General features: G+C 41.7%; 1 protein-coding gene across 1 annotated transcript in view; it reads left to right on the top strand.

Annotated features, from left to right (window-relative positions):
* LOC133568737 (dynein axonemal heavy chain 8-like) overlaps nucleotides 1-11,915 on the top strand; it is a 149,053-nt gene that overhangs the window by 73,718 nt on the left and 63,420 nt on the right. The window contains exons 43-52 of the mRNA XM_061920846.1: nucleotides 6-252; nucleotides 2,336-2,577; nucleotides 3,713-3,853; nucleotides 3,922-4,153; nucleotides 6,100-6,242; nucleotides 6,317-6,451; nucleotides 7,841-7,963; nucleotides 8,148-8,361; nucleotides 10,022-10,131; nucleotides 10,210-10,373. Coding sequence (XP_061776830.1) covers nucleotides 6-252; nucleotides 2,336-2,577; nucleotides 3,713-3,853; nucleotides 3,922-4,153; nucleotides 6,100-6,242; nucleotides 6,317-6,451; nucleotides 7,841-7,963; nucleotides 8,148-8,361; nucleotides 10,022-10,131; nucleotides 10,210-10,373 — 1,751 coding nt within the window. The remainder of the gene's footprint in view (nucleotides 1-5; nucleotides 253-2,335; nucleotides 2,578-3,712; nucleotides 3,854-3,921; nucleotides 4,154-6,099; nucleotides 6,243-6,316; nucleotides 6,452-7,840; nucleotides 7,964-8,147; nucleotides 8,362-10,021; nucleotides 10,132-10,209; nucleotides 10,374-11,915) is intronic.

Genomic DNA, 11,915 nt, shown 5'->3' with positions numbered 1-11,915 from the left:
GGCAGCTTTATGAAGCTTCACTGGTGCGGCACGGCCTCATGACGCTGGGGCCCAGCGGGGCCGGCAAGACCGCCGTCATCAACATCCTCATGCGAGCGCTGACTGAGTGTGGGACACCGCACAGGGAGATGCGCATGAACCCCAAGGCCATTACCGCGCCACAGATGTTTGGCCGCCTGGACGCCGCCACCAATGACTGGACGGACGGCATCTTTTCCACTCTGTGGAGGAGGACCCTCAAAGGGAAGAAAGGTAAAGTTCTTAAACCCATTTTTTTCCCTCGTTGCATATTTTTGCCCCAATACCGAGTCTTTGATATAGCTCACATCTACTAAGGTACCTTTCCGGTGGACCTCACTTAAACAATTGTTGGTGGTACAAACCCGGTTTCCATATGAGTTGAGAAACTGTGTTGGATGTAAATATAAACGGAACACAATGATTTGCAAATCCTTTTCAACCCATATTCAATTGAATGCACTACAAAAACAAGATATTTGATGTTCAAACTCATAAACTTATTTTTTTTTTTGCAAATAATAAATAACTTAAGAATTTCATGGCTGCAACACGTGCCAAAGTAGTTGGGAAAGGGCATGTTCACCACTGTGTTACATCACCTTTTCTTTTAACAACACTCAATAAACGTTTGGGAACTGAGGAAACTAATTGTTGAAGCTTTGAAAGTGGAATTCTTTCCCATTCTTGTTTTATGTAGAGCTTCAGTCGTTCAACAGTCCGGGGTCTCCGCTGTCGTATTTTACGCTTCATAATGGGCCACACATTTTCCATGGGAGACAGGTCTGGATTGCCTGCGGGCCAGGAAAGTACCCGCACTCTTTTTTTTTTTGCGAAGCCACGCTGTTGTAACACGTGCTGAATGTGGCTTGGCATTGTCTTGCTGAAATAAACAGGGGCATCCATGAAAAAGACGGCGCTTAGATGGCAGCATATGTTGTTCCAAAACCTGTATGTACCTTTCAGCATTAATGGTGCCTTCACAGATGTGTAAGTTACCCATGCCTTGGGCACTAATGCACCCCCATACCATCACAGAAGCTGGCTTTTGAACTTTGCGTTCATAACAGTCTGGATGGTTCGCTTCCCCTTTGGTCCAGATGACACGATGTCGAATATTTCCAAAACAATTTGAAATGTGGACTCGTCAGACCACAGAACACTTTTCCACTTTGCATCGGTCCATCTTAGATGATCTTGGGACCAGAGAAGCCGGCGGCGTTTCTGGATGTTGTTTATAAATAAATGGCTTTTGCTTTGCATAGTAGAGCTTTAACATGCACTTACAGATGTAGCGACAAACTGTATTTAGTGACAGTGGTTTTCTGAAGTGTTCTTGAGCCCATGTGGTGATATCCTTTAGAGATTGATGTCGGTTTTTGATACAGGGCCGTCTGAGGGATCGAAGGTCACGGTCATTCAATGTTGGTTTCCGGCCATGCCGCTTACGTTGAGGGATTTCTCCAGATTCTCTGAACCTTTTGGTAATATTTTGGACCATAGATGTTGAAATCCCTACATTTCTTGCAATTGCACTTTGAGAAACGTTGTTCTTAAACTGTTTGACGCATTTGTGGACAAAGGGGTGTACCTCGCCCCATCCTTTCTTGTGAAAGACTGAGCATTTTTTGGGAAGCTGTTTTTATACCCAATCATGGCACCCACCTGTTCCCAATTAGCCTGCACACCTGTGGGATGTTCCAAATAAGTGTTTGATGAGCATTCCTCAACTTTATCAGTATTTATTGCCACCTTTCCCAACTTCTTTGTCACGTGTTGTTGGCATCAAATTCTAAAGTTAATGATTATTTGCAAAAAAATTAAAATGTTTATCAGTTTGAACATCAAATATGTTGTCTTTGTAGCATATTCAACTGAATATGGGTTGAAAATTATTTGCAAATCTTTGTATTCCGTTTATATTTACATCCAACACATTTTCCCAAATCGTATGGAAACGGGGTTTGTACATTGGTTAGTACTTGTGCCTCTCTATAAGAAGGTCCTGGGTCAGGGTTTTTCTGTTTGGAGTTTGCATGGTCTGTCCGTGACTGCATGGGTACCCTCAAGGTTCCTCCCACCGCCAAAAACATGCACCTGGGGATAGGTTTATCGGAAACACTAAATGGTCCCTAGTGTGTGAAGGTTGTCAATCTGTGTTGGCCCTGTGATTAAGTGGAGACTTGTCCAGGGTGTACCCTACCCTGCCTTCCTCCCGAGTGCAGCTGGGATAGGCTCCAGCCCCCAAGCAGTAGATCATGGTTAGATGATTAATGCTATTAGGTCCAGTATAACTCATATTGACCAATGTCTCCAGGGGAGATCATTTGGATTGTGCTGGATGGCCCTGTGGACGCCATTTGGATTGAAAATCTCAACTCCGTGCTGGACGACAACAAGACCCTCACACTGGCCAACGGCGACCGTATCACCATGTCGCCGGCCTGCAAGCTGGTGTTTGAGGTCCACAACATCGAGAACGCCTCCCCGGCCACCGTGTCCCGTGTCGGTATGGTCTTCATGAGCTCTTCAGCTCTCAGCTGGGCACCCATACTGAAGGTAACATTGAAATGCTTACGAATGGATTTGTATGTTGATATATGTGTGTTTGTGTATTTATCTTATTGGTATTGTTATATATACATGTGTGTAGGTGTGCTAAGTGTTCATTTAACTGCTTTGCAACAATTTTTTCAAGGATTTTCGAGATGAAGGGAAGGTGGGACACGGGCCGGTAGTTTACCATGAGGTCGGGATCGAGGTTACGTCTTTTGAGCAGAGGATGAATAACACTATTATGTTGGATCCACTATGTACTGTACTCTCACTATTATGTTAGATCCACTATGGACTGGACTTTCACTATTATGTTGGATCCACTATGGACTGGACTCTCACACTATTATGTTAAATCCACTATGGACTGGACTCTCACTATTATGTTAGATCCACTATGGACTAGACTCTCACAATATAATGTTAGATCCAGTATGGACTGGACTTGTACACTATTATGTTAGATCCACTATGGACTGGACTTTCACACTATTATGTTAGATCCCCTATGGACTGGACTCTCACTATTATGTTAGATCCACTATGGACTGGACTTGTACACTATTGTTAGATCCACTATGGACTGGACTTTCACACTATTATGTTAGATCCACTATGGACTGGACTCTCACAATATTTATGCTAGATCCACTATAGACTGAACTCTCACACTATTAACTAGATCCAATATGGACTGGACTCTCACAATATAATGTTAGATCCACTATGGACTGGATTTTCACTATTATGTTAGATCCACTATGGACTGGACTCCCACACTATTATGTTAGATCCACTATGGACTGGACTCCCACACTATTATATTAGATCCACTATGGACTGGACTCCCACACTATTATGTTAGGTCCACTCGACGTCCATTGCATCCGGTCTCCCCTAAAAGGGGGGGTCACCCACATCTGCAATCCTCTCCAAGGTTTCTCATAGTCATCCACATTGAAGTCCTACTGGGTTTTGAGTTTTTCCTTGACCTTATATGGGTGCTGATCCGTGGATGTCGCTGTGGCTTGTGCAGCCCTTTGAGGCACTTGTGATCTAGAGCTATATAAATAAACATTGATTGATTGATACACGGGACAAAAACAACAAAAACTAAATGTAACACTTTTTTTCCCAGGGTTGGACAAACAAGCGTAGTGTTGACGAAGCAGAGCAGATCATTGCTCTGTATGACAGGATATTTTGGGACGCTTATACATTCATGAGGCTCAACCTGAAGCCGAAGATGGCATTTTTAGAGTGCAACTACATCATGCAGGTATGTAAACATTCACAGAATAAGAACAAACACAAAATAATCTGTTTATGTTTGGATCTGTGTTTCAGTCCGTCAATCTGCTGGAGGGCCTTATCCCAACCAAGCAGATGGGCGGCCTAGTATGTGATAAACACCTGGAGCGCCTTTTTGTCTTCGGTCTAATGTGGAGTCTGGGGGCCCTTTTGGAGTTGGACGACCGCGACAAACTGGAGGGTTGTCTCCGAGAACACACCACCAACATCGATTTGCCTCACACCAAGGAGGGAGAGACCATATTTGAGTACATGGTCGATAACAGTGGTATGCTCACTTCCATTACAGTTTGTATTGATTGATTGATGGAAACTTTTATTAGTAGATTGCACGGTTCAGTACATATTCCGTACAATTGACCACTAAATGTTAACACCCGAATACGTTTTTCAACTTGTTTAAGTCGGGGTGTGTAATCGTACACACTGCAAAAAGTCAGTGTTCAAAAACAAGAAAAAAAAATACAAAAATGAGGTGTATTTTATTTGAACCAAGCAAAATTATCTGCCAATAGAACAAGCCTTAAATTAAGTATATTCTCACTAATAACAAGTGTACTTTTCTTGGTAGAAAAAAAAGAGACCTTTTTGCTTATGTTGAAAAATATTCTTAAATTAAAGCAAATGCCATTATCTTGACATAATGATATGCGCTCGACATTGTGATTTTTTTTGTCATGCTTGAAGTAAGAAATTACTTTACTTTGAAAAAGTAGTTTTATACTTGTAAGTAGAGTTGTAGAGATAAATGCTTTATAATGTAATATCGGAATTTATTGGTATTGGTTTCAAAAAGTAAAATTACCGTATTTTTCGGAGGATAAGTAGCTCCGGAGTATAAGTCGCACCCGCCGAAAATGCACAATAAAGAAGGAAACAAATATATATAAGTCGCACTGGAGTATAAGTCGCATTTTTTGGGGAAATGTATTTGATAAAATCCAACACCAAGAATAGACATTTGAAAGGCAATTTAAAATAAATAAATAAAGAATAGTGAACAACAGGCTGTATAAGTGTACGTTATATGAGGCATAAATAACCAAATGAGAAGGTGCCTGGTATGTTAACCTAACATATTATGGTAAGAGTCATTCAAATAACTATAACATATAGAACATGCTATACCTTTACCAAACTATCTGTCACTCCTAATCCATAAATCCCATGAAATCTTATACGTCTAGTCTCTTACGTGAATGAAATAAATAATATTATTTGATATTTTACGGTAATGTGTTAATTTCACACATAAGTCGATCCTGAGTACAAGTCTCACCCCCGGCCAAACTATGAAAAAAAACTGCGACTTATAGTCCGTAAAATACGGTAATTACTTTTTAAAACCGGGGCAACCATACTCCCAAATTTCTCCCGATTTCCACCCGGACAACATTATTGGGGGTCGTGCCTTAGAGGCACTGCTTTTAGCGTCCTCTACAACCTGTCGTCAGGTCCGCTTTTCCTACATACAAACAGCGCGCCGGCCCAGTCGCGTAATATATGCGGTTTTAACACACACATAAGTGAATGCAATGTAAACTTGGTCAACAGCCATAATGGTCGCACTGAGGGTGGCCGTATAGACAACTTTATCACTGTTACAACTACGCGCCACTCTGTGAACCCACACCAAACAATAATGACAAATACATTTTGGGAGAACATCCGTACCGTAACACAACATAAACACAACAGAACAAATATCCCTTGCAGCACTAACTCTTCCGGGACGCTACAATATGCACCCTCGCTACCACCAACCTCCCATCCCCCCACCACCTAACAACAAAATTAGGCATAATAATGTGTTAATTCCACGACTGTATACATCAGTATCGGTTGTTATCGGAATCAGTAATTAAGAGTTGGACAATATCAGAATATCGGATATCGGCAAAAAAGCCATTATCGGACATCTCTACTTGTGAGTGTTGATGACACAGCTTTGCAACAGTTGATATTCTAGTTTCAAGCATGTTTTACTCAATATAGGTCATGAAATCTCAGCAACAACCTGTAGTATCTTACTGAGATCATTTAGGACCAAAACCCTTAAAACAAGTAAAACACTGACATAAAATCCACTTAGTGAGAAGAATGATCTTATCAGACAGAAAATTAACAAATATCACCCTTATTTGAAATACTTCATCTTACTTAGATTTCAGTTTTTTTAGTGCAGATGCTCTTAACATGGACCGTCTTTCCCAGGTCAATGGTGTCACTGGAACCATCACGTGGGCGAGTATGAATATCCAACAGACCACGTGCCGGACTACTCCTCCATCCTTGTGCCCAACGTGGATAACACAAGGACCGCCTTCTTGCTGGAAGTCATTGCAAAACAACTAAAGGTGGGTGGCTTTGTGGCTTTGTTTCAAATGCTGTGTTTAAAACGTATAATTGCTCCTTTTCTGTGTTCTTGTAGGCAGTCTTACTGATTGGTGAACAAGGGACGGCCAAAACAGTGATGATCAAAAGCCATGCCAAGAAATTTGACCCTGAGACGGACCTGTTCAAGTCGCTAAACTTCTCATCTGCCACGGAACCTATAATGTTTCAGGTAGAAGCGAAATACCCTCACTGGTTACAACAATGGGTGCACTTTAAAGATGTCTGATAATATCAGGTTGCCGATATTATCGGCCGATAAATGCTTTAAAATGTAATATCGGAAATGATCGGTATTAGTTTCAAAAAGTAAAATGTATGTCTTTTAAAAACGCCGCTGTACGGAGTAGTACACAGACGTAGGGAGAAGTAGAGAGCGCCAATAAACCATAAAGGCACTGCCTTTGTGTGCCGTCCTAATCACATAATATTTACAGCTTTTCACACACACAAGTGAATGCAACGCATACTTGGTCAACAGCCATACAGGTCACACTGAGGGTGGCCGTATAAACAACTTTAGCACTGTTACAAATATGCGCCACACTGTGAACCCACACCAAACAAGAATGACAACACACATTTCGGGGGAACATCCGCACCGTAACACAACAGAACAAATACCCAGAACCCCTTGCAGCACTAACTCTTCCGGGATGTTACAATATACACCCCCTGGTACCTTCAACCACCTCATGCTCTGTCAGTGAGAGCATGTCCCAAATTCCAAGCTGCTGTTTTGAGGTATGTTGAAAAAAAATGCACTTTGTGACATCAATAATAAATATGGCAGTGCCATGTTGGCATTTTTTTCTACATAACTTGAGTTGATTTATTTTGGAAAACCTTGCAACATTGTTTAATGCATCCAGCGGGGAATCACAACAAAATTACGCATAAAAACGTGTTAATTCCACGACTGTATATATCGGTATCGGTTGAAATCGGAATCGGTAATTAAGAGTTGGACAGTATCGGATTATCAGATATCGGCAAAAAAGCCATTATCGGACATCTCTAGTGCACTTGTTCTATTGTTTATAGCAGTGATTCTCAAAATGTGGAATGCGGGCTCCATCTAGTGGCACGCCAAAGAATCACATGATTAAAGTACAGTGTTTTATTTTTCTATAGACATAGTGTTGCTGTTTAAACTTTGTTTAACGTTAAGTTAAAGTACCAATGATTGTCACACACACACGAGGTGTGGCGAGATTATTCTCTGCATCTGAACCATCACCCTTGATCACCCCCTGGGAGGTGAGGGGAGCAGTGAGCAGCAGCGGTGGCTGCGCCCGGGAATCATTTTTGTTGATTTAACTCCCAATTCCAACCTTTGATGCTGAAAGTGACCAAAAATATTATATATATACATATATACACCTGTTAAATAAAACCTCTATCTTGTCTTTAATGAATACTTGGGCTTACTATGCTACAGTATTTTAATGTCTGTCATTATGGTGGTACGATATGTTTAAACCATGTAGACATATTGGTAATTAATATGTATGTGACAGAATTTGATGATACAACAATTTCAAACCATATGTCATTACAGCGCACGGTGGAGAGCTACATCGAGAAAAGGATTGGCAGCACCTACGGACCGCCTGGGGGCCGCAGGATGTCAGTCTTTGTTGATGACATCAATATGCCTCTTGTCAACGAATGGGGAGATCAGGTGTGAGGAATGTGTGTGTGCATATAAATAAATATATGCACATATATGTTAGTACATACAGTTTGTATTTTACTTCTGTTTTAAATGTTATTTTTTAGTCTGTCCTTTGCCTCTATTTCTTTGTGTTGTACAGCCCTTTGTTTTTAAAGGGCTTTATAAATAAAGTTGGTATGGTATGGTACAGATCACCAACGAGATTGTCCGCCAAATGATGGAAATGGGCGGCATGTACAACTTGGACAAGCCCGGCGACTTCATCACAATTGTGGACGTGCAGATGCTGGCTGCCATGATCCACCCTGGCGGTGGGCGAAACGACATCCCGCAGAGGCTGAAGAGGCAGTTCACCGTCTTCAACTGCACGCTGCCTTCCAACACCTCCATCGACAAAATCTTTGGTAGCTGTCTTATACAAACCCAGTTTCCATATGAGTTGGGAAATTATGTTAGATGTAAATATAAACGGAATACAATGATTTGCAAATCATTTCTAACCCATGTTCAGTTGAATATGCTACAAAGACAACATATTTGATGTTCAAACTGATAAACCCTTTTTTTTTTGTGCAAATAATCATTAACTTTAGAATTTTAATGCCAGCAACACGTGACAAAGAAGTTGCGAAAGGTGGCAATAAATACTGATAAAGTTGAGGAATGCTCATCAAACACTTATTTGGACCATCCCACAGGTGTGCAGGCTAATTGGGAACAGGTGGGTGCCATGATTGGGTATAAAAACAGCTTCCCAAAAAAATGCTCAGTCTTTCACAAGAAAGGATGGGGCGAGGTACACCCCTTTGTCCACAAATGCGTCAAACAGTTTAAGAACAACGTTTCTCAAAGTGCAATTGCAAGAAATTTAGGGATTTCAACATCTACGGTCCATAATATCATCAAAAGGTTCAGAGAATCTGGAGAAATCACTCCACGTTAGCGGCATGGCCGGAAACCAACGTTGAATGACCGTGACCTTCGATCCCTCAGACGGAACTGTATCAAAAACCGACATCAATCTGTAAAGGATATCACCACATGGGCTCAAGAACACTTCGGAAAACCACTGCCACTAAATACAGTTTGTCGCTACATCTGTAAGTGCAAGTTAAAGCTCTACTATGCAAAGCGAAAGCCATTTATCAACAACATCCAGAAACGCCGCCAGCTTCTCTGGGCCCGAGATCATCTAAGATGGACTGATGCAAAGTGGAAAAGTGTTCTGTGGTCTGACGAGTCCACATTTCAAATTGTTTTTGGAAATATTCGACATCGTGTCATCCGGACTAAAGGGGAAGTGAACCATCCAGACTGTTATCGACGCAAAGTTCAAAAGCCAGCATTTGTGATGGTATGGGGGTGCGTTAGTGCCCAAGGCATGGGTAACTTACACATCTGTGAAGGCTCCATTAATGCTGAAAGGTACATACAGGTTTTGGAACAACATATACTGCCATCTAAGCGCAGTCTTTTTCATAGACGCCCCTGTTTATTTCAGCAAGACAATGCCAAACCACATTTAGCACTTGTTACAACAGCGTGACTTCGTAGAAAAAGAGTGCGGGTACTTTCCTGTCCCGCCTGCAGTCCAGACCTGTCTCCCATCAAAAATGTGTGGCGCGTTATGAAGCTTAAAATACGATAGAGGAGACCCCGGACTGTTGAACGACTGAAGCTCTACATAAAACAAGAATGGGAAAGAATTCCTCTTTCAAAACTTCAACAATTAGTTTCCTCAGTTCCGAAACGTTTATTGAGTGTTGTTAAAAGAAAAGGTGATGTAACACAGTGGTGAACATGCCCTTTCCCAACTACTTTGGCACGTGTTGCAGCCATGAAATTCTAAGTTGATTATTTGCAAAAAAAAATAACGTTTGTGAGTTTGAACAAGTTGTCTTTGTAGTGCATTCAATTGAATATGGGTTGAAAAGGATTTGCAAATCATTGTATTCTGTTTATATTTACATCTAACACAATTTCCCAACTCATACGGAAACGGGGTTTGAAAAAGAACTCCTGATTTGAACGAGTCTTACCGCTCTTTTTTTTTTTTTTTTGCAGGCATAATTGGCTGCGGCTATTTCGACGAGTGCAGGAAGTTCAAGCCGCAAATTACTGCGATGGTGAAGAAGCTGGTGTCTGCTGGCAGGATTGTGTGGCAGTGGACAAAAGTAAGCCCACGTTTATTCCAGAACAGATCTAGGGCGGAGCCATGCATGATGAGTTGCTGACATGATTCTTTGCAACAGATAAAAATGCTGCCCACGCCCTCCAAGTTCCACTACATCTTCAACTTGAGAGATTTGTCCAGGATCTGGCAGGGAATGCTGAAGGTGGAGGCGGAACAGTGCAACGACTTTAAGACCCTCTTGGCACTATTTAAGAGCGAATGCACGCGGGTGGTGGCTGACAGGTACGCTCTGCAGGCAGCACGTGTGAAAACTATGCAAGTTTGTTGCTTCTGATACGATACCGATATTTGAGCCTAGAGTATTGGCTGATGGCCCTGTGACGAGGTGGCGACTTGTCCAGGGTTTCCCCGCCTTCCGCCCGAATGCAGCTGAGATAGGCTCCAGCACCCCCCGCCACCCCAAAAGGGGCAAGCGATAGAAAAATGGATGGATGGATGGATGGAAGTATTGGCTGATACCGATGTTGATCCGATACGACATCAGCAGGAATCATGCATACATTTATTTTGTTATGTGGAATTTTAGAAAAGGTTTGATCAAGTGAAAATTTGATTATAATCAACAGTGAAGTTTTTCAATCAATCAATCAATTTTAATTTATATAGCCCTAAATCCCAAGTGTCTCAAAGGGCTGCACAAGCCTACGTAAGGGCAAGGAAAAACTCACAACCCAGTGGGACGTCGATGACTATGTCTATGAGAGACTTTGGAGAGGACCGCAGATGTGGGTGACCCCCCGCCTCCCTCTAGGGGAGACCGGATGCTATGGACGTCGAGTGGGTCTGACATAATAGTGTGAAAGTCCAGTCTATAGTGGATCCAACATAATAGTGAGCGTCTAGTCCATAGTGGATCTGCCATAATAGTGAGAGTCCAGTCCATAGTGGATCTAACATAATAGTAAGAATCTAGTCCATAGTGGATCTAACATAATAGTGTGAGAGTCCAGTCCATAGTGGATCTAACATAATAGTGTGAAAGTCCAGTCCATAGAGGATCTTACATAATAGTGTGAAAGTCCAGTCCATAGTGGATCTAAAATAATAGTGTGAGAGTCCAGTCCATAGTGGAAATAACATAATAGTGAGAGTGCAGTCTATAGTGGATCTAACATAATAGTATGAGAGTCCAGTCCATAGTGGATCTAACATAATAATGAGAGTCCAGTCCATAGTGGATCTAACATAATAGTGTGAAAGTCCAGTCCATAGTGGATCTAAAATAATAGTGTGAGAGTCCAGTCCATAGTGGATCTAACATAATAGTGAGAGTCCAGTCCATAGTGGATCTAACATAATAGTGTGAGAGTCCAGTCCATAGTGGATCTAACATCATAGTGAGAGTCCAGTCCATAGTGGATCTAACATAATAGTGTGAGAGTCCAGTCCATAGTGGATCTAACATAATAGTGAGAGTCCAGTCAATAGTGGATCTAACGTAATAGTGAGAGAGTCCAGTCCATAGTGGATCTAACATAATATTGTGAGAGTTCAGTCCATAGTGGATCTAAAATAATAGTGTGAAAGTCCAGTCCATGGTGGATCTAACATAATAGTGAGAGTGCAGTCCACAGTGGATCTAACATAATAGTGTGAGAGTCCAGTCCATAGTGGATCTAACATAATAGTGTGAGAGTTCAGTCCATAGTGGATCTAACATAATAGTGTGAAAGTCCAGTCCATAGTGGATCTAACATAATAGTGTGAGAGTCCAGTCCATAGTGGATCTAACATAATAGTGAGAGTGCAGTCCACAGTGGATCT

The sequence above is a fragment of the Nerophis ophidion genome, linkage group LG14 (genome assembly GCF_033978795.1).
Source record: "Nerophis ophidion isolate RoL-2023_Sa linkage group LG14, RoL_Noph_v1.0, whole genome shotgun sequence".
Taxonomy (NCBI): Eukaryota; Metazoa; Chordata; class Actinopteri; order Syngnathiformes; family Syngnathidae; genus Nerophis; species Nerophis ophidion.
Note: the sequence above shows the minus strand (reverse complement) of the source record. Positions and strands in the feature narration are given on the sequence as shown.